At 43.5% G+C, this 23,390-nt stretch overlaps 1 protein-coding gene across 4 annotated transcripts in view; it reads left to right on the top strand.

The window, feature by feature from the left end:
* Positions 1–392: 392 nt before the first annotated feature.
* Positions 393–23,390, top strand: part of CTPS2 (CTP synthase 2) — a 100,793-nt gene continuing 77,795 nt past the window's right edge. The window contains exons 1-4 of one of the 4 annotated variants that reach the window (XM_025857682.2): positions 393–739; positions 5,743–5,948; positions 10,897–11,067; positions 13,022–13,122. In XM_025857682.2, the coding sequence (XP_025713467.1) occupies positions 5,783–5,948; positions 10,897–11,067; positions 13,022–13,122 (438 nt within the window). In that variant the 5' untranslated portion in view covers positions 393–739; positions 5,743–5,782. Of the gene's footprint in view, positions 740–1,556; positions 1,576–2,919; positions 2,939–5,742; positions 5,949–10,896; positions 11,068–13,021; positions 13,123–23,390 lie in introns of those variants that run through there. The other 3 variants (XM_025857686.2, XM_025857683.2, XM_025857684.2) reach the window with 3 other exon arrangements.

Consider the following 23,390-nt stretch of genomic DNA (forward strand, 5'->3'; position numbering starts at 1 on the left):
TTAAGTTATCTCTACACCCAACACAGGGCTTGAACCTACAATCAGGAGATCGAACTCCACCAACTGAGCCAGCCAGGCACCTCTGGGAACTTTACTGATTTCAATAGACGTGTAGACCTGCCTCTGGACTGTGAGCCCCTCAAAGGCAGGAGTCGAGTTCTATTTGAGTCCTTTTAGCGTTTCTGCGGTTCCTGGAGCGCAGTAAGGGATCCACAAACGTTTGTGGACAGTGTGAAGCTCTTTACAGTGGTGAGAACTGGACAGGCGGACCCGAGTGAGGATCTCGCCTTGCCAAGAGGCGGGGGCTCGCCGGGAACGTGGCGTTCACCCGCGCCCCCGAAGTGCCTCTGCTAAGTGAGCCACGGAGGGGAGGAGCAGTCCCCGGGCTGACCGAGGCCTGGGGCCAAGTGCATCCAGGGCGGAGGGTGGCGGGAAGCTGTCTGTGCCTGAGGAGTGACTTTTTAGGCGCTTGTTTTGGAGCACTGCACAAACGCGGGTGCAAACCCCAAGCTCACCAGCGTGAGTCAGCGGGGCCCGCCGCAGCAGGAGAGGGAAAGGTGGGCGAGGAGGGCGCCGCGCACCCCGAGGCCCGCGCGGGCGGCGGGAAGGACCTGGTGGCGACAAGGGACACCCCTAGCGGCGGCCCCTTCCCCAGCCCTACAGGTGAGCGCGGGCCCGCCGCGGGGCGGAGCGCGCTGTCCCCACCGGCCACTCTCCCGGCGCCACCACCACCGCGCAGGTAACCACCCGCCCGGACCTTCCCCGGACCCCCAGGGCCTCCGCGCTGTGGCCACCCCGCGTCCCCAGGGCCTCCGCGCCCCCAGTCCAGGCGCGCACGTGGGGCCGGGCGCCTTTGTCCCCTCGCCGATGGCGCCCGCGCCGGGTCGGAGAGGGGCCGGCAACCGGCGCGTCCCCGCACCCGGCGCACGTAAACCGCCGGCGGACGGCAGACGGGCGGGGGCCGGGGCTGCCCTGCCGGCGCCCAGTGCCGTCGGAGCCCGCCCTGCGGCGGCCCACGATCGGGGCTTCGGAGCGTCGCGTTCCCGGGGTGCGCTTCTCCCCGCACGGGCCTCGGAAGGGGGCGCAAGGGCCGGCTGCACCCCGCTTCCCATTTCTCCCTGGCCTCGGGAGCCCAGAGAGCCCCGAGATGGCGTTGGCGGAAGTGAAGCCCCGCGCGGAGTGAAATGGCCTTTCTGTCCCCTCCCCCGCCCAGTGCACTCGTTGAACAACGACCCTAGCATTTCCCCCCAGAATAGCTGCTTAGGGCGCACTGGGGCTAAGTACGCTGCTGTTACAAAACAGCTTTCTTTCGGCAACGGTTTTTACAGATTCGATGTATCATTTACATACAACAAAATGCCCCCATTTTAAGGGTGCAGATCAGGGATTTGACAAATTATACACCCGTGTAACCACTACCCCAACGTGGACGTACACCATCTCGTTTCCAGTGTCTCCAGGAAGTTCCATCGTGCCCCTTTCCAGTCAGTCCACACCCCCCCCCCCCCCCCCTGCCTGCTTTCTATCATAGCTTAGTTTTGCCTGCTTTAGAACTTAGTAAAATGGGATCATTCAGTAAGTACTCTTGTTTTTGACTAATATTACTTTTTAAACGGCCGTCATTTGAGAAGGTGTCTCTTGGTGCTTCTGATGTTTTCAGTTGCTCTTGGGCCTGCGCTGTCCAGTGTGGTAGCCACTGGCCACACGTGGCTCTTGAGCATTGGAAATGTGGTGAGTCTGAATTGAGATGTGCTGAAGTAGACACACCGAATTTTGAAGACCTAGTACAAAAAAGGGGGGGGGACGTAAAATACATCACTAATGAATTCTTATATTGATTGTGTGTTAAAATGATGGTATTTTGGGTACATTGGGTTGAATAAGATATTATTAAAATTAACTTCCTGTTTCTCTTTACTTTTTAAATATGGCTACTAGAAAATTTAAAATTACACAGGTAGTTCCTGTAATGTTTTTATTGGACAGCAGACAGACGCAGCTCTACACATTCCTGTTTTACAAACAGCCGGTTCTGCTCACTGCATATAGGAGTAAATGAAAAACCGGTTTTCACAGGGGGAAAAACAACTCAATTCAAGGAAGTAGCTTTTTCCTGCAGTTTTAAAACTTGCTTCAAACTTACTTGTTTGCTTACAAGAGGTAGAAAGGAGTAGGTGTCTCCTTGATATTAAGTTACTTTTTTTTTTTTTTTTGAAGATTTTATTTATTTGTCAGAGAGAAAGAGAGAGCTCACAAGCAGGGGGAGCTGCAGGCAGAAGGAGAAACAGGCTCCCTGCCAAGCAAGGAGCCCGATGTGGGACTCCATCCGAGGACCCTGGGATCACGACCTGAGCTGAAGGCAGACACCTAACCGGCTGAGCCACCCAGGCATTCCTTAAGTTAACATTTTGAAGAAGGACATTGTAAAATACCTGATGTGCTTAAAAAGGCATCTGTCAAATAAATAAATAAAATCTTAAAAAGTATTTAAAAAAAAGTCATCTTGTGCTTTTTGAAAATATAGAAAAGTAGTAATTGCCTACAGCCCAACCACCTAAGTATTAAAATTTAGCTTTTTGATGTACTTTTGATTAATCTTAATTTAAAAACATAGTTGAGATAATATTATATTCAATTTTATATCCTTCTATATAGGGGGATTTTTTCTGAAAAATTCTTAGGCTTTTTGACGACCACATACTGTGACTTCACATGAATGCACTCCAGTTTTCAATGACATTTTTCAATTTTGCTAATTTTTACAAATAGGAAGTCATTTTAATAGTGTGACAATGACAGCAGTGCTCATTTTGTAACCGAACCAAACGAGAGTTTGTCCACCCGATGCTCAAAAAGCCAATAAAAAGTGACACTGAGTTTTTGCAGTGAAGGAAGATCGGCTATTTATTGGTGTGGTGCTACCTAGGAGAACAGGAAGGTAATGCTCTAAAGTCCCAAACTACCCAATGGCTTGCAAGTAGGGGTTTTTAAGGGCAAGATTTGGGGCAGGGTCTCCTGAGAAGGTGGATGCCATTAATTGGAGGCTCATGAAATCATGCTAGTTAGCAGGTGCTCTGCTGAAGCTTCATCTGGTGCCCTGGAGGTCTTTTCTATCGCAAGAGACTTGGAATCTGAAAAATATCTTTGTTCTTTATGTTGGAGATTTCGTTAGGTACATCTGGTAATTATATCTTTAAAAATTTTTTTTAAAGATGTTATTTATTTATTTGAGAGAGAGAGAAAGAGAGAACACGAGGGGGGTGAGGGGCAAGGGGAGAAACAGACTCTCTGCTGAGCGAGCCTGACGCGGGACTCGATCCTGGGACTCCGGGATCATGACCTGAGCTGAAGGTGGACACCTAACCGATTGAGCCACCCAGGCACCCTGGTAATTTTATCTTTACTTGTAAGTGAATGGAGTTGCATTCCTACAGGTTCTTTGGCCAGTCCAACTGTGCCTGGGGGCGATATGACCTCTAGTATTCATTCTTTCATCTCAACTAACAAAATGGATGCTGGCTTCAAATTGCCTCTTAATTCCACAGGGAAGGTGAAGTCCTAGAGGGCAGGGACCTTGACTTTTTGTCTACCCCTGTGTCCCCAGGACCTGGGAACATGTTAAGCATAATAGACCTATAATAAACATTTGTGAGCTGATTGAATGATGAGTAGATCGCTGTGAAAAATGATAACGGCTTTCACTAAGCACTTGGGCACTCCCTTTGTAAATGCCCACACGCCTCTATAAGGCAGGCACTGTTATGATCTCTGCGTACTGCACAGGTAGAGAAGTTTGAGGTTTAGAAAAGTTGAAGTTGCCCAGGGTCATAGCTGTAAATAACAGAATCAGCATTTGCACCCAGGCTGTCTGACTCTAGAGGAGGGGCACTTACTAAAATAGAAGAAATCAGCAGGGGGAGGGTAAGGGAGAGCTGTGAAGAGATTACCCCTATAATGACCGACTGGGCCAGTAGGAGTGGAAAGAGGTGGATATTCAGATACATTTTAGATCTACAGGAGGAGCATTCTGGGTTTGAATTGGTGGTTCATCTTTTGGGCTAAATCTAGCTGGAGTGAATGGAATGCCAGGTGGCTAGGGAAGAGGAACAATGGCATTGAATGTGATCAACTGGAGCGTGTAGAGAAAGGTAGGTCCAGGGACTTAGGGAAGCCATTTGGGATGGGACGTGTATGTTTTGGATGGCTACAGTTTACTCGCCTTGACCATGGTCGACTAGTTTAAATTGAACTCAGAGCTCTGCAGTGAGATAACCTTACACACCTTCAAGTGCTGATCGTTTGTTTTGAAAGTGGAGGAGACTGCAAAATCAGAATGGGCATCAGCTGACCTCTCCTGTATTCCTTTGTTCATTTAATCCTCACAACCACCTATGAGATTTTTTAAATGTTGGCATATTTGAAGACCGATTTAAAAAGAAAAGATTTTATTTTTTTAGAGGAATTTTAGGTTCACAGCAAAAATGAGCAGAAAGCACCGAGTTCTCATACACTCCCTGCCCCTACATGCACAGCCTTCCCCACTGTCAACATCTGGAACCATTTGTTACAAATGATGAACCTACACTGATATATCATTATCATCCAAGCTCCATCGGTTACATTGGAGTTTGCTCTTGGCCTTGTACAGTCTGTGGCTTTGGACAAATGCATAATGACATGTATCCACCATTATAGTATCATACAGAATAGTTGCACTGCCCTAAAAATCCTCTGTGCTCTGCATATTCATCCCTCCCTCCCCCGAACCCCAGGCACCCACTGATCCTTTTATTGTCTCCATAGTTTTGCCTTTTCCAGAATGTCAAATAGTTGGAATCACACAGTATGTATGTAGCCTTTTCAGATTGACTTCTTTCACTTAGTAATATGCACTGCAGTTTCCCGCATGTCTTTTCATGGCTTGATAGCTCATTTCTTTTAAAAAGCATTTTTTTTAAAGATTTTATTTAGGGGCACCTGGGTGGCTCAGTCGTTAAGCGTCTGCCTTTGGCTCGGGTCGTGATCCCGGGGTCCTGGGATCGAGCCCCACATCGGGCTCCCTGCTCAGCAGGAAGCCTGCTTCTCCCTCTCTCATTCTCCCAGCTTGTGTTCCCTCTCTTGCTATGTCTCTCTCTGTCAAATATGGGAACACAAGCAGGGGGAGTGGGAGAGGGAGAAGCAGACCTCCCGTGGAGCAGGGAGCCTGATGCGGGGCTCGATCCCAGGACCCCGGGATCACGACCCGAGCCAAAGGCAGACGCTTAACGACTGAGCCACCCAGGTGCCCCAGCTCATTTCTTTTTAGTGCTGAGTAATATTCCAAGGGACTGGTATTTTTTATTCCATTTCACAGATGAAGAAACAGGCACAGAAAGGATTAGTAACTTGCCCAGGTACAGCTTGTATAGATCAGTCTGATTCCAGATCATTTTCTCTTAAAATTTTACCATGCTTCTGAATCCCAGGGAAATTTGGTTTCTCATGATGAAGTTTGTCACATGATACAGTTGGGGTAAATGGAAAATCAGGGCAATGGAGCCAGCCACTTTGCTTGCAGATAGTGTCCACCGATTTCTGCATAGAGCCAAAAATGGAAAACCTAGAAAATAAGACTTTGTTTCAAAAATTTACTTTATATGGAAAAATGCTGTGTGCTTTTGAAAATCTGGTTTAACTCACTCCTGCTTTACTGCTTTGAGAATATGATTCTCTTCCCTGACTCTTATTTTTATTACCTTTCAGAATATTTCTGGGTGCTGGCGCCCAGCCACCTCCTCCGCCAATGAAGTACATTCTGGTCACTGGAGGGGTCATCTCAGGCATTGGTAAAGGGATCATTGCAAGCAGCATTGGGACGATTCTAAAATCATGTGGACTCCGAGTTACTGCCATCAAAATTGACCCCTATATTAACATCGATGCCGGCACTTTTTCACCTTATGAGCATGGTATGAAAGAGAATAACTTCCCCCTCTTATAAGGCACTAGGTTAAATTGCAGTTCTTTCTTGTATTTGGGGTAATTTCTTTTTTTTTTAAGATTTTATTTATTTATTCGTGAGAGACAGAGGGGGAGAGAGAGAGAGAGAGAGAGAAGCAGAGGGAGAAGCAGGCTCCCAAGGAGCAGGGAGCCTGATGCGGGACTCGATCCCAGGATCCTGGGATCATGACCTGAGCCGAAGGCAGACGCTTAACCATCTGAGCCACCCAGGCGCCCCTGGGGTAATTTCTTTAAGATAGAGTTCCAGAAGTAGAGTCGCTGGATCATTCATTATGACCATGTGAATGTTCTCATGGTTGTTGATACATTTTTCAGATTGCTGATGGCATTCCAAATTAGTCCACCCTTTTGGAAAACAATGTATAAGGATACCATTTTCATTGTACTTTGTGCAGTACAAATTATGTTTTGTTTTATTTTATCATAAAGGTAATATACTTTTCTTAACATTTCATTGTTAAGAAAAAAAGTCAGACAATATGGTATATACTGACAGTTATACTGACAGTATACAATGGCATGAAGAAAATAAAAGTCCTCCATTTCCCAACACTTTGAGTAACTATTATTAATGTTGACATTTTAATATACATGCTAATTATTTTTAAAAAGGCATTAGCACTTACATACTTTCTTTTTAAACTTTTTACATACAAGCAGGAAAGTGCACAGATCATAAGTGTACCACTCGATAAAGTGAGCATGCTGTGTAACCAGCCCCCAGATCAAGAAACAGAAACCCCCCCTTATGCCCCTTCTAGTTTTTCCCCACTGAAACCACCAAGGTAACTGCTATCCTGTCTCCTAACACTGTAAGTTACTTTTGCTTATTTTTTTACTTTTTCATTTTGTTTTTATTATGCACTACATAATACACTGCATGCTGCATAATACACTGCATAACCTACTAGCAGGGACAGATGAGCATAACTGAGTTGTTTTTCAGCAATCAGGAAAATGCTTCCTTAATTAATGTTTTCTAAACTCTTTGACATATATTAACCATTAGTTCCAGAGATTACTTCTGCTTATTTTTGGACTTTAAATGAATTGAATCTTTTTTTTTTTTTTAAAGATTTTATTTATTTACTTGACAGAGAGAGAGAGAGCCCATGCAGGGGGAGCAGCAGAGGGAGAGGGAGAAGCAGGCTCTCTGCTGAGCAGGGAGCCTGATGTGAGGGTCGATCCCAGGACCTGGGATTGTGGCCTGAGCTAAAGGCCGACGCCCAACCGACTGAGCCACCCAGGTGCCCCATGAATTGAATCTTCTAGTCACGTCAGTTTTTAATCTAATTTTTTAAAGATTTTATTTATTTTTCATTAATTTTTAAAACAATGTATTGTGGACATTTACATATTTTTATACTCTTTTTGTTTGTTTTAATTTTTTTTAAAGATTTTATTCATTCATTTGAGAGAGCAAAAGCATGAGCAGGGGGAAGGGAGAAGCAGGCTCCCCGCTGAGCAAAGAGCCGGATGCAGGGCTCCATCCCAAGACCCTGGGATCATGACCTGAGCTGAAGGCAGATGCCCAACCGCCTGAGCCACCCAGACACCCCTATATTTTATACTCTTAAAGGCTGCACAGAATTTATACAATAATGGGAAATAATTTCCAATGTATTGATATTATAAACAACACTGTGATGGAAATCTTTAAAATTTATTTTTTTTAAACATAAATGCCTACATGCAGAATTTCTGATTTCACAGGTAGGTATGCTTTTCAGGCTTTTGATGTATAATGCATATTACCAAAGGGTTTTAGATTCATGATCTCTTACCTATAAGTGTAAAATCCAGAAAGTTCTGAAAATTTAAATCTTCATAAGTTTGTGGCTATTTATAGTCTTTTTTCAAAAGTTTTGAAAATTGAAAAATCTTCATAAAGTCATGACTATTTCTGGTCTTTATTCCATTTGGAAAGTGTTTGCATTTGGGGTGTTTTCTAATATATGGCAAGTGTTTCTATATTACCTTTTCCATAATCTGAAAAACTTCAGATTTCAACATCCATCTTTTTTCCCAAGAATTCTCTGATAAGGGCTGTGGATTTGCACCAATTTATATACAGATCAACAGTGTATAAGAAGGCCTGTTTTTTTTTATACCCCTGCTGAATAGTATTCTTTTTTTTAAATTTTATTATGTTATGTTAATCGCCATACATTACATCATTAGTTTTTGATGTGGTGTTCCATGATTCCTTGTTTGTGCATAACAGCCAGTGCTCCACGCAGAACGTGCCCTCTTTAATACCCATCACCAGGCTAACCCATCCCCCCACCCTCCTCCCCGAACATTATTCTTTTTAAACTTTACTAACCTGAGAGAAAGCCAAAAAACAACAAAAAGGGTATCTCATTGTTCTAATTTAGATTTCTTTGGTTTTCATTTTGTCTGTGGAATGACTTATTCAAGTCGATGGGTAGATTGTATTTTTGTTTGAAACTGTTACCCAACTTCCTTCTGTGGAGTAAATTTCCTTGTCCCATTGACTTTGGACTGTGGTCATGTACGATGGTTAACGCGTCCTGGTTTGTTTGGAATTTTCCGGTTTTGAAACTGAAAGTCCAAATCCTGGGAATCCTATTAGTCCTGGGCAAACCCAAGAGGTTGGTGACCTTATTTGGTCATGTGGTTTGTTTTTCCCTAGGAGACATTAGTGAATGTGACATCTGTCTTGCTGAAGCAGAAATTTTCAGTGCAGTGGCATGATTTGGCTCTGTCTCTGGTTCTTCTGTTCTCTGCCATGAGAACGGCCTGCCCTGTAAAGGGATTTCTCCTTCAGTCTGGGTCCTGGAATGAGACCAAGTAGACTCACAATTGACCCACGGCACCCACATGACACGTAACCCGAGGGAGAAATCAATAAACGTTTTGTAAATTGCTAAGATTTTAGGGTGCTTTGGTATGCAGTAAAGTTGACTAATCCCATGTGTTATGCCAGTTTTCCTTTGGATATTTTTTTAAACATTTTTTAAAGATTTATTTATTTATTTGAGAGAGCGAGAGCCGGTGTGCAAGTGGGGGGAGGGGCAGAAGGAGAGAGACTCTCAACCAGACTCCCCACTGAGTGCAGAGCCCAAGGCCTCTCAAAGATTTCATCCTTTACCTCCTGATTTGAAATGCCACCTTTCATTATATACTACATTTCTGTCTATACTCGGGTCTGTCTTTGTACTCTGTTCTCTTCTGGATGTCTATGTTTATTCCTGCCTATGATTTTAAAAGCTGCAGCTTTTTATTATTAAATAGGTCAGAGCTTTCCACATTCCTTTTCTTCTTCCTTTGTTTTCTCTCTCTCTCTCTTTTTTTTTCTTTTGGTGCAGAAAGGTGTTTTTATTATTCCTCTAGCAAAGCGTTAACCTTTTTTTGTTGTTCCTTTGTTTTTTCTTAACCTCAAAGTGTTTGTCGTCTTCAGAATTAACTTAGGAATAATTTTGTCCAACTTTACAAGAAATTACATTGGAGTTTTTGACAAAAATTTCTTTAAATTTATTAATTAATTTGGGGAAGAATTAAACACTGGAAAATATTGACTGGCTCATTCAGGAACTTTAGAAGTGATTTTCCTTTTATTCATACCTTCTTTTATGTCTCTGAAGTAAGCTTTTTAAGTGTTGTAAATATAGGTCCTACATTTCTTTGAAGTTTATTTCTGAGTGTTTTATGTACTTTGATTTGTGATGATACCCTTGGGTTTTTGGTTTTTTTCAAGTGATATATTAAATTCTTTTATGTAATAGGGATCTGTTTGTTTTTTTGTTTTTTTAAAGATTTTATTATTGGGCGCCTGGGTGGCTCAGTTGGTTAAGCGACTGCCTTCGGCTCAGGTCATGATCCTGGAATCCCGGGAACGAGTCCCACATCGGGCTCCCTGCTCAGCAGGGAGTCTGCTTCTCCCTCTGACCCTCTTCCCTCTCGTGCTCTCTAGCTCTCATTCTCTCTCTCTCAAATAAAAGATTTTATTTATTTATTTTTAAGATTTTTATTTATTGATTATTCATTTGAGAGAGTGAGAGAGCACAAGCAGGAGCAGCAGAGGCAGAGGGAGAAGCAGGCTCCCTCATGCACAGGGAGCCCGATGCGGGACTCGATCCCAGGACCCCGAGATCATGACCCGAGCCAAAGGCAGACGTTGAACCGACTGAGCCACCCAGGCGCCCCTTGTTGATACTATCTTATTCCATCTTTATATATATTGAAATATATGTATGCATATGTATTTCAATCTTCCTTCACTCACTCTTATTTGTTATAAGGGCTTTTTAATTTATTTTTTTGTGTTTGTTTTGGTAATCACACCTGTTTTTCTAACAAATTAACTTTAGTGTCATCCTCAAGTTGAAAAACATCTGTTGGAATTTTTATTATAACTACATTAAATCTAAGAACCTGTTTAAAGACTTGTCATCTACAGGTTTTCTTTCTCTTCGAGGAATATAATGCATACATACTTTTTTTTTTAAAGATTTTATTTATTGGGGCACCTGGGTGGCTCAGTTAGGGAAGCATCTGCCTTTGGCTCAGGTCATGGGATGGAGCCCCATGTCCGGCTCCCTGTTCAGCGGGGAGTCTGCTTCTCCCTCTACCTCTCCCACTACCCTTCCCCCTGCTCCTGCTCTCTCTCTCTCAAATAAATAAATAAATAAGATTTTATTTATTTATTTTTAGAGAGAGTGTACGTGCTTGCAGCGGGGAGGGGCGGAGGGAGAGGAAGTGGGAGAGAAGCAGACTCCCCGCTGAGTGCAGGGAGTCTGTCTCCGGGGCTCGATCTCAGGATCCTGAGATCATGGCCTGATCCGAAATTAAGAGTTGGACGCTCCACCGTCTGAGCCAGCCAGGTGCCCCTGAAAGCAAATATTTAATATTTACATTGCCTTTTTACCTCAGGTGAAGTGTTTGTCTTAAATGATGGTGGAGAAGTTGATTTAGACCTTGGAAATTATGAACGGTTCTTGGATATTAACCTTTATAAAGACAACAACATCACCACTGGGAAGATATATCAGCATGTGATCAATAAAGAGAGGCGTGGCGATTACCTGGGGAAAACAGTACAAGGTATTGTATTCCGCAAAGGTTAGCGAGTCCTGTGTGTTGAGCACCCACACCCTGCTCAAAATAGACGTGAAGTGAGGGGCTCCCTGAGCTCTACAAGTTCTAATCCTTTTCAAATCCTTGCTTTCTTTCCCTTTTCATTTTCTTCAGAGGTGTCTTCACCCTCCATGTTCTCGATTGTATTTTCTACAGTCTTTTTTTTTTATTACTAATGTTACTGTTTTCTCTAGTCCATATATCTGTTTGTCTTTAGCTTTTATTTATAAAATCCATGCAGAACCATTCATTCATCATTTTTACCTGATTGAGGTGCAGACTTTTTTGGTTTGTTTTTTGTCTGTCTTTTATTTTGTCTGTCTCCTTTCTTCTTGTATCTTTGCATGGATGTGGATCACTCCCCTTTGAAGGACAGTGTCGGGAGGGACCGGGGGATTGAACTGCAGTGGCTGGTAGTACGGTCAGACCCTTTTTCATCAGCTCTTTTCCTGAGTGGTATGATTCTCTTTTGTCTTGGGAGAGACCCCTGCCCTCCCATGGCTCTCCCCCACCCCCAGCAAGCCTTGTATTCATGTGTTCCCTCCTGGTAGGGTAAAGGTGATAATTCCCCATCTCCTTTAAATCGCATGTTGGATCCCGCTGAGAGGTAGACATGGGGGTCGAACAGATGGAGATCAAAAGATCAGCTGTGTAATTACTGAAACTGGATGTGTGGCTTAGATCTCAGCTACAGCTGTGCTTTCTAATAGTTTCCCCCTGAGTGTAGATCTTGGGAAGACCCACAGGAGGGAGAATTGCTGCCTCACACCTGCCACGTCCCTATGATGGAGAGAGGACAGGGCCCCATACCTGGGCTCTGACTCCTGATCCCTGGGCTGCCCTCGTGGAGGCAGAGCCCGGCCAACCGCCCCCCACCCCCACCCCACCCCGGCTGCCAAAAGGGGCCAAACAGCGCATGTAATGTGGGTTGTTCCAAATGCACCAGTGGGTGACCACTTCCTCCCACTTTGAGGGAGCAGCAGGTGTGAGGTAGAGCGGGCAGCAGATGTTCCTTCTCCTCAGCTTCCCAGAGGGCCACGTTCCTGCTTCGTGTATCACATTAGGTTAGTTGACTGCACTGTGAGGATGTCCCCGTGCACCCACAAGGATGTCACCTTTCTGTCCCTTCAGCAGAGATCTGTAGCTGCAGGCCTGCTCACCACCAAGGGGCCTCCGGGCCTCTAATGCTTGTGGAGTTGTCACCTTTTGGCTTCTTCAGCTGACATTAGCAGCCACAGGCCCCTGGTCAGCATGCAGGGCTCAGCTACACCCTCTGAAGGGACCCCTCTCCACTGGCTGGTGGGCTGCACAGAGTCTGCAGCACTGGGCCACTCTGTGTCTTTTTTCCCCCAGGGAATCCAGCATGCAGCACGCCTGACAGCCCTCCTTGTGGTTTTTAGTTGGCATTATAGGTGTTTCTAGATGCCTCAAAGATGGCATTTCTGCTTTTTTTAAAAATTAATTAATTTTTTTTTTTAAGATTTTATTTATTTATTTGAGAGGGAGAGAATGAGAGCTAGAGAGCACGAGAGGGAAGAGGGTCAGAGGGAGAAGCAGACTCCCTGCTGAGCAGGGAGCCCGATGCGGGACTCGATCCCGGGACTCCAGGATCATGACCTGAGCCGAAGGCAGTCGCTTAACCAACTGAGCCACCCAGGCACCCGCGTTTCTGCTTTCTGTTTCTTGTTCTCTGTGGTCGGACAGTTTCAAAAGAAATGGTGTAACATTTAAATGATTAAACCTATATTGTGCCTATAATATTAATTTCAGTGAAATGGATAATAACATGAGCACTGTAGTTTGTCTCATTTGCCAAGTGGCTTTCAGGTTTTTTGGGAGGTCTAAAGACATGAACACATTCCTTTCTCATGACTGTGACCATGAAATAAGCTTTTGTGCTAATTATTACTTCTTTCTACAGTTGTCCCTCACATTACTGATGCTGTCCAGGAATGGGTTATGAATCAAGCTATGGTGCCCGTGGACGGTCATAAGGAAGAGCCCCAAATATGCGTTATTGAGGCAAGCATGGAATTTTTCTTTACAAACTTATATCCTTCTGGGTTTTTAAGCATCTACTTTTCATTCATTCAACCCGTATATATAGATGGCCTCCTATGTACTAGACACTGGGCTAGGAGGTCGGATTATAGCAGGGAAGGACATAGACGGTCCCTGCCCTTGGGGGTCACAAGTCATTGGGCCAGATTGGCATTAAACAGGGTGAGTACTCCTGGGACTGTGTACAGCAACCCGTGTGTAGGGACAGATCAGTTGCAGAATGCTTTCTAGTGAGTGCTGTTCTAGGGTTAAGGACGCTGACTTCTCTCTCACCCCCCAGTCAAAAATCCACATAACTACTAGCAGCCTGCTGTTGACCAGAAGCCTTACCAATAACATAGAGAGTGAATTAACACATACTTTGTATGTTATGGGTGTTACAGACTGTATTCTTAGAATAAAGCCAGCTAGAGAAAAGAAAATGTTGTTAAGAAAATCATAAGAAAGAGAAAATAAATTTACGGTACTGTACTGTGTTTATAAAAAAAAAATCCATATATAAGTGGACCCACACAGTCCAAACCCATGTTGTTCAAGGGTCAACTGTATTTGCAAAATGCTTTGGAAGTAGAGAGAGACTGAGTTAGGGAAATCTGATGGTGGAGGCGATTTGGAGGTGAGAAATGAGTTTTAGCTGCTTAAAGAAAGAACATAGTATTTGAACTTGTGACTTATTTACTGTTTCCCTTCCTCTCAATGAATGAGAATAACGTGCATGTACTCCTTGTCTAAATGTCAGTTGACCTAATTGCTGGGCAGGACTGCAGAATAATGAACAGTTTAGCTCCTAGGTACTGCCTGCCCAAGTTCAGGTTTCTGCTGTGACTTCTGAGTGGTGTAGAGCTCCCTGGTTAAGAATCTGGAGCCAGATGGCTTGGGTTCTTAGCCAAGCTGTGTTACTTACCAGCTGGGTGACCTTAGCCCAGCGTGCCTCAGTTTACTCATCTGCTAAATGGGGATAATATTTTGAGGATTAAATAAGTCAGTACACTTAGTGCTTAGAATGGTGTCAGATCTATAGTAAGTACTCAAAATTTATTAGCCATTATTAAGATGCCTGTGTGACTTTTGGCAAATTACTTCTCAAAGCTTCAATGTACTCAACTATAACAATATGATAACAATGTAACATCGTAATAAAAGCCAGATGATATTAACAGGGTTGCTGGGAGGAATAAGTGCAATTATATAAAGCACTTGGCATGTCTGGTATTCAGGAAGTGTTCAAAAACATGTGGGCTGTTCTTATTGTCATCATTGTCAGGGTCAGCAGACAGGTGTTAGGCTATCTGCAAGATCCATTTTGTTAACAGAGCTGATAAACTTAACATAAATGTGCTGTGCTATCATATATTAACTATGTATTGTACTACTATAATAGTATGGTTGATAATATAAATGCGTAAATGTGCTACGCAAAATTTTCTCTCCCCTGCTCTTTCTTTCTTTCTTTTTTTTAAGATTTTATTTATTTATTTGACAGAGGGAGAACACAAGCAGAGGGAGAGGGAGAAGCAGGCTCCCTCCTGAGCAGGGAGCCTGATGTGGGGCTCGATCCCAGGACCCTGGGATCATGACTTGAGCTGAAGGCTGACGCTTAACTGACTGAGCCACCCAGGCGCCCCTCCCTTGCTATTTCTTCTTTCACAATTTACAAGGAAAAGAGAGGGTGCTTCCTTCAGAATTTTTAAAAATTGGAGTATAACATAAACACAGGAAAGAGCACATATCACAAGTATACAGCTTAATGAAGTTTTATAAACTGAACACACCTGCATAACTAAGCTGGCTTCCTTTGAAACATATCTATATCTCATACAGTGAATAGTTTGCAAACAGATTGAGGCTAGGATAAAGACAAATAATTTAAGAAAAGAGAAAGGCAGGTAAAAGCTCCAGGAAGAATAACATCTGATATGAGAACCGGGCATAGCTTGCCCCTACAGTGAGGGAGACTTACGTGGTCACTCTGTTTATTGATTTTCGAGTTTTAGAATCAATCCCCAAGATGCATCAGAGAAGGCTTCAAAGCAGGGTTGTAAATGTCAGCTTTGAGGTGGAGGTGTGGAGGGATGTTGGAGAGGGAGAGAGGGGGATAAGAACTTCATTTTCCACTGTGAGGCAGCTACAAACATTGGTAGTAGTTGGCAGAAAAAGAGGGAAAAACGTCTCAGATTAGTAAAGTAACCAATACGACTAACAATTGAGATTGGGATCTGGGGATGGGGCAGCAGAGAGCTCCAGCCTCATCTGTTACAGTAGGAAGTCAACTTTTGTGTTATTGTAGAAGGTATCTGAAATGGGCAAGTCAAGAAAGAGTTGAGAGAGATGGTGTTTAGAGATGTGATAGAAACCAGCAGAAGAAATCGTGAACAGAGGAGTTAAAACGCTTACCTTGAGGAATCTGGATTTGGAAGCGGAAGAGGTGGGATACAGGACTCCTGCTTTTTACTTTTTTGTTGGGGAGCGAGAATTCCTGTCCCCTTCAAGGTCCTTCTAGCCAGACTAAGAATCAAACTGACAGGAGAGGGATTAATTGAAATGTGCTGTGAATTTTTTTTTTAAGTTTTTTTTAATTTATTTAATTGACAGAGAGAGAGACAGCGAGAGAGGGAATACAGGCAGGGGGCAGTGGGAGAGGGAGAAGCAGGCTTCCCGCTGAGCATCATGACCTGAGCCGAAGGCAGTCACTTAACCGACTGAGCCACCCAGGAGCCCCAAGATTTGCTGTGTAATTTACACTGAGCTTCAAAGATAGCATGAAAAAAACCCAGAATGTAAAATACCTAATACTTTTTAAAAAATTGGTGATATGTCAAAATAACATTTTGGATATATTGGGCTATATAAAATATAATGTTAAGATTAATTTCTCCTGTTTACTTTTGTTCTTTTAAATGTGGCAACTAAAAACGTTAAGATTATATTTTTATTTTTATTGGACAGTGCTGGTCTAGCACTTTCACTGGTTTTTGCTGTTCTAGCAATCGGAAAGGTAAGGGATCCAAAATGTGTCCATTTTCCGTGAAGAAGAACCAGTCTCTGGCCCAAAAGTAATGACCAATTTTCTGAACCTGAACGTTTGTATGACTTTTCCAGTAGTTTATTTTCTTTCTTTTAAAGGTTTTTGTAGGTGAAAGAATAGCCCCCCCCCCTTTTTAAGACAACCTTAATCACAGGAAAATTTCCAAATGGTCATGTGTATGGATGTTTTTGCCTCTGCTCTTCTTTAAAAAAAAAATACATTAAAAAATAATTACAAAAAAGGAGAAGGGGGAAATCTATTTTTTTGTTTCATCATTTTTATTTTTCATATATCCAGGATTCGGTATATAAATCTTTCAAAATAACTGGATATTACAAGAATAGTTTACAATTCAGCTCTGATTGCACAAATACTGGACACACGAAACCATTTTTACAAATACATGTTTTCTTATAGGAATACTTTAATAAAGAAGGTAAGTCTCTGTACATCTTACAGCAAATCCTATGCAGTTTTTTCCCCATTCAACCATCATTTTGGGTTTTCCATCCCAGCACGTTCATCACATCCAATAAACCAAATTACAATTTGCAGCTGCTTCTCATTTTCAACCATTATTGAGATTTGCACTGTTAAGCGTTTTGGGCTTCTTTTTCTAATCTTTCCTGATCTGAAAGAATTCATGTATTTAAGGTAGAAGAGGTCATTTAAACACCATTCCTTCTGAATATAGCTTGCCGCAGTTGGTGCTTGGTGATCTCACTCCTCACTTAGGCAAGACCAGCTCGCAGCTTTACCCCCCATGGCACCAAGCAGGAGGAATACAGTCCTTGCATTCCTAATGGTTTCTCAACCGCAAAAACAGACCCTAGAAACAAGGGTTAAATTTACAAATATCAAGAAAGCTAAAACATTTGCTAATGATAAGAACAAAGAACACTTTCAAATTCAAGGTCTCTCCTAAATTGAAGAAGACATAAAAGAAAGGATGAGGCAGTAGTTCTATAAAATATTGAAACACTAAAAAATGGGGGCACCTGGGTGGCTCAGTTGGTTAGGCGACTGCCTTTGGCTCGGGTCGTGATCTCAGGGTCCTGGGATCGAGCCCCGCATCGGGCTCCCTGCTCCGCGGGAAGCCTGCTTCTCCCTCTCCCACTCCCCCTGCTTGTGTTTCCTCTCTCACTGTGTTTCTCTGTCAAACAAATAAATAAAATCTTAAAAAAAAAAAGAAACACTAAAAAATGTTAATCACTTAGGTCAATGGTGTATCATTTCCAAAGTGCCAGAAGATACAGAATCTTAGATTCTAAGGTTAGCTGAACTCAAGATCTCGCAGCCTTCTTAGGCAGTGGCTTTGAAATAGCCTAATATTCCCCTGCCCAAGGGCATGTCATCATTCAGGCTGGGGGAACTTTGCGGAATACTGATCATGTTTACCTGAAGAGACAGGATCCACCAGGGGAAACATTTGACATTTATGCTACTCCGTCCCTGATACTGAAAAGTGTGTCCACTTGGCAAAGCTTGTGTTACTTTTCAGGTAGCATGAATGAAAACCTAGAGACTAGCGATATTCTACAGCCAAGTTCCTGAGTACCTGATGCTCCAATTATCCAATATTCTTAAAAGGATTCTTTAATCAAGCCCTTGTCCAGTAAGAGATTGAACAGTACTTGGGGACTACAGTATGTCCCATTTCTCTTATATTTCTCTTGATTTCTCTTTCTCACCCCAGTGTAATAAACTGCTGCGGGTTTTTACCAAAAATACTGTCCCAGTAGTTGGAAATGAGTTATTCTGCATTACCCAAAGTGTTCGATCCCATTATAACGGTCACATTTACATATAACTAGATGGCCAAACAATGTCTACTGCAGTAATTTGGCAAATTTCAGCACAGCCAACGTATCCATCATTGTTCTTGTCATCGGCTCTCAGAACATCATCTATTAAGTTGATCAGTTCAGCTTCACTCATTGGTGGGGCCTGTTCATTCCCTTCCTCCTTATGGATGTGAGTGATGGCTGTGGAGAGTTCTAGACCATCAAGGAAATTACTGCCGTCCTAATCATGCATTTTGAAATAATGGAGCTGCAGTTCTTGTGGGGACATCTCTGCTTCTGGTATGTTGATGACACCGTCTAAGATGCTCCATGATATGCTCTTGGTTGTGCACTGTATTCTTATCCAGGCCCACACTGCCAGGATGGGAGAAGCTGGCCCCAGGTTCCTCAGCCCCGGCACCTGGAGCACAAAAGGCCCAGAGCAGGCCACACAGGAAGGGGGTTCTGAGCAGCCGCAGAGATCTCACGGTCGCCAGTACCCTCACTGCCCTGTTTCCAAGCTGTTTTCCTCAAACACGAAGCCTTCCAGCATGAGCCTCGCCAGCATCCCCCCGCCCCCAGAACACTTCTCCTTGGCTCCGTCCCCCCCACTTGAGGGAAATCTATTTTTTTAGTGTAATTGAGCTGCCTTTGAATGATATTAAAATATAAGCCCAATTTGACCTTAGGATGAGCCTTCTTAACACTTCTTTTTCATGTTCTCAGTTTTTTTAGCTATTTTTTTAAAAAGATTTTATTTATTTGACAGAGAGAGACAGCAAGAGAGGGAACACAAGCAGGGGGAGTGGGAGAGGGAGAAGCAGGCTTCCCGCGGAGCGGGGAGCCCGATGCGGGGCTTGATCCCAGGACCCTGGGACCATGACTCGAGCCGAAGGCAGACGCTTAACGACTGAGCCACCCAGGTGCCCCTTAGCTATTATTTTTTGAGACTCATCCTTGAAGAAAGCTTTTATGTTTCTTTCTGGGGTCAGCGCATCTGATTCTCTTTGTCATCATTTTACAAAGATGTATACTATAGATTCAGACCCTGATTGTTGAAGATTCCACTTGTACAATAAAATCCAGAATTCTCAATGACATCTCAAAAATTTTTCTAAAGATTTTATTTATTTATTTGAGAGAGAGAGTGCACACAAGCAGGGGGAGTGGCAGGCAGAGGGAGAGGGAGAAGCAGGCTCCCTCCTGAGCAGGGAGCCCGATGCGGGGCTCGATCCCAACCTGAGCTGAAGGCAGACGCCTAACCGACTGAGCCACCCAGGCGCCCCAAGGACATCTCAAATTAAACTGAAATTTCCATCCCAAGAAACAACAGGCAAACATTTTAGGTCTGTACTTGCATATTATTCTTTTATGTCTATGCTCTTTATTATTATTTTTCCATCCTGCTCTTAAATTGACTTCTTTGGCTTAAAAAACATTAATTTAGTATTTAATATGCACTAGCCCCGTTGATAGCTGCTAGGCATATAAAGGCAAATGTGATATGACTCCTCTTCTCGGGGACTCATGGTCTTCATTTTTAATTTCATGGAAACAAACTGACAAGTTGTCCCCAGCATAACTCCTTCTTCATATAACCCTAATGTTTATATTGGCTTATTGGACACTAAGTCAGGCATCCTTCTGGGTTCGTTTTAAGTTCTGCTCAACATTTGTGTTCGTGCATGATTTAAGCTTTTGAAGAAGGACCACCAAGCTACTTTTCAGTTTTACCACATGGAAGTGGTTGAAATGTCTCCAAAGCCTTTTTGTGAGGCTCTTACTTTTCAGACTAGTGGAGCTAACAGGCTTTATTTGTTAAGTCCAGGTCATCTCCACATAAACCTGAAATAATTTATGCCTGGCTTAAAGAAATAAATTCTTTCTTTTTCTGTCTCTCTTTTTATTTCAAAAAAGAATCCTTTCCTTAAAGGCAAAGCAGACATTGCACGTCTCATAAATTTGCTGTTGCTTTGATTTCAACTTTGGATAAATCTTAAAATATTGTTATAGGTGTTATTTTCTTTGTTGTGTGGGGAAATAATTAACTTAGGTGTATTCTAGTAATAATACTGAGGGTTTCTGATCCCGGTAATACGACCTTCCAAATTGGCTGAGAGAGTACAGTACCACTGTAAGCCATGTGAGGGCAGAAGTGGATAATGTTTAAAGTTTTTTGCCTCTTTTTCAGATTGCCTGTTGATTACCAGAGTACACCTATGAAAAAAACAGATGTCCCCATATGGTTTAGTTTAAGTGCAGACCTTTTTTTTTCCTAAAAATTTTTCTCATTAGATTCTGGTATATTGTAGTTGGTGAGCACTTCAGCCCCTCACCCCCTGCCAATTTCCTGATTGCATGTGATATTTCTAGGATTTTCATAATTAAGTTTGTCATTCTCCTACAGAAAGGTCACATATTTCTATCTATTCCATACCCAGGAAGCTTGAGTTTTTTTTTTTTTTTTAAGATTTTATCTATTTATTTGACAGAGAGAGACACAGCGAGAGAGGGAACACAAGCAGGGGGAGTGGGAGAGGGAGAAGCAGGCTTCCCGCAGAGCAGGGAGCCCGATGCGGGGCTCGACCCCAGGACCCCGGGATCATGACCTGAGCCGAAGGCAGACGCTTAACGACTGAGCCACCCAGGTGCCCCTGGAAGCTTGAACTTTAATTATGTTTTGTTATCTGACTTAAAATTAATGAAGAATAATTTTTTTTTCTGTACCAATGTAGTCCCGAGATTTCTTAGTTTGATTCCATTGTAATTATGGTAACAGGTACTAGAATGCTGTTACCTAGGGCCTATAATTGAATTCTGAGACCCTTCTGTCTTGGGATGAGCACTAAGCTAAACCCTGTTGGAGAGGGAAAATTTTACTTTTACCCTTCAAGGTTCTTCTGGCTGGTCTAAGAATCAAACTAACCTGAAAGAGATTAATAGGAGAAAATCAAACAAAGGTTTAATTACATATGTACAGAAAGTCCGTATAAACATGAGAGATTCCAAAGCAGCCAGGCAAAATGAGGCTTATATGATATACTGAAGCAAGGAGAGGGGTAGAGGCCTAGAGGATACAAAGGGGAGGAAGGCCATTTGCAGAGAGGCAGAGGAGATGTTTGGAAAACGAAGACTTCCCTGTTATGCAGCTAAGTTTCTTAGGTAAAGAGGAGCCTCTGGCCATGGCTCTCTTCCTGGTATGGGATTCCCCACTTTCCAATGTAAATATAGGCAGCTGAATCTGCTGGGTTTTGGTTGCTTTTAAGTCAAAACAATCTTCATGGCAAAGTGGCATATTTCTGTGAGACCTATCCTGAACCCCTTCAACTGCAGTGCCATGTACAGGGAGCTGGGCTTGTGCCAGCAATAGGGTGGGGAGCAGGGCAGGCATGTTCCTATTCTCATGGGGCTTATCACTTCACGCAGGAAATGAGAACACACAGGAAATAATGGCACCTGGTGCTGAGTTAGTAGGAAAGGCACAGACACAGGGCTGTGATAGGGAGCGGTCGGAGGGAGGCTGGCTTTCAGAGAAAGACCTAGCTTTTCAGGCTGAAGGATAAGGAGGAGATAGATATACATAAGAAGGAGGGTAGGAGGGCTTAAGGGGTAGGAAAGAAGAGAGCGGCCCATCTGAGGACCTGCAAAGCCAGTGGGGCTGAAGTACAGGGAGTGTGTGTGGGGAGTAGGGGGGGAGTGTGTGGTGAGCAGGGGCATGAGATGACATTAGACACATATGCAAGGGGCACCTGGGTGGCTCAGTTGGTTAAGCGACTGCCTTCGGCTCAGGTCATGATCCTGGAGTCCCGGGATCGAGTCCCGCGTCGGGCTCCCTGCTCAGCGGGGAGTCTGCTTCTCCCTCTGACCTTCCCCCCTCTCCTGCGCTCTTTCTCTCATTCTCTCTCTCAAATAAATAAATAAAATCTTAAAAAAAAAAAAAGAAACATATGCAAGGGCCAGATCCTCAAGGAATTTAGATTTCATTTTTAGTGAAGCAGTGAGCCACTGAGGGTAGAAACACAGGAGAGATACATTCTGAGGTTTTTGTTTTTTAATATTCTGAGTTTTCATAAGGTCACTCTGCTGGTGTGTGGCAAATGATTTGATGGTGGGACAGGAGAGGGTAGAAGCTCGGAGGCCATTTAGATGAGGGGGTCAGCCAACTTTTTCTGTAAAGGGCCAGATAGTAGATATGTCTAGCTTTGCAGGTCAGAGAGTCAACTCTGCCGTTGTAGTGTGAAAGCAGCCGTAGGCAATATGTAAGTGAATGCCATAGCTCTGTGCCAATCAGTACAACCTTATATAGAAAAACAAGCAGCAGGCCATTGTCACCACCCCCTGCTTTAGATTACTGCAATCATCCTGGCCAAAGGTGGTGTTGGCGTGGGTGTCTAAGGTGGTGGCACTGGATATAGAGAGCACTGGACTGGATCAGGTGACGAAAAGGGAGGGATCAAGGATGGTTTCCAGACTGCCAGCTTGAACTAGTTAGTGGGAAGAGATGCTTTTGCTAAGATGAGGGGCTACTCAGAGAAATGGGCCCAGGGAGAGTTCGGTTTGGGCCGTGCGAAGTTTGAGTAATTGTTGAGTCATCCAGGATGTCAAGGACATGTTGGCTCCAAAATCCACTTGTGCTGGGAAGACAGGCTGGGGCTTGTAGTAGATTTTGGACCTACTTAGGTAGCTGAAGCCAAAGAAGATGGTGGATTCTGGGACTGGTCCTGCCACGATCTTTTCCTTCTCAGCATCCAGATCATTTCAATTAGTGCTTAAGTTTTACTCTTTTTTTTTTTTAAGTTTTATTTATTTTATTTTATTTTTTTTAAAGATTTTATTTATTTGACAGAGAGAGACACAGCAAGAGAGGGAACACAAGCAGGGGGAGTGGGAGAGGGAGAAGTGGGCTTTCCGTCGAGCAGGGAGCCCAATGCGGGGCTCGATCCCAGGACCCTGGGATCATGACCTGAGCCGGAGGCAGACGCTTAACGACTGAGCCACCCAGGCGCCCCTCAAGTCAGTGTTTTACTTGGTAAACATGTCTGAGACCGTGCATCCCTGGCTGCTAAGCACCATGACGGGACAGGGCTAGAAAGGTAACAGCTTTATTTTGAGCAGGGGGCAAAGACAAGGCAGCACTTTACAGCTACACTGTAACTAGATCCTGCATTAAGTTTTATTTATTTAAATACTGTCTACACCCAAAGTGGGGCTTGAACCCATGACCCCAACATCAGTAGTCTCACACTTTTCTGACTGAGCCAGCCGGGTGCCCCAAGTTTTATTCTTGATTATTGTTCTTTATCTCTGCCTAATTTTCCTAGATAAATTCTGAGCTCCTTAGGAGCACTGTTGTCTTAAATTCTTCTCAGCACCTCATTTATAGTGTTGAGCATGCAGTAGATCCTCAAATGCTAGAGAAT

This window comes from Callorhinus ursinus, unplaced genomic scaffold, assembly GCF_003265705.2.
Source record: "Callorhinus ursinus isolate GAN/ISIS: 27379988/994484 unplaced genomic scaffold, GSC_fseal_2.0 scaffold16, whole genome shotgun sequence".
NCBI classification, from domain to species: Eukaryota; Metazoa; Chordata; class Mammalia; order Carnivora; family Otariidae; genus Callorhinus; species Callorhinus ursinus.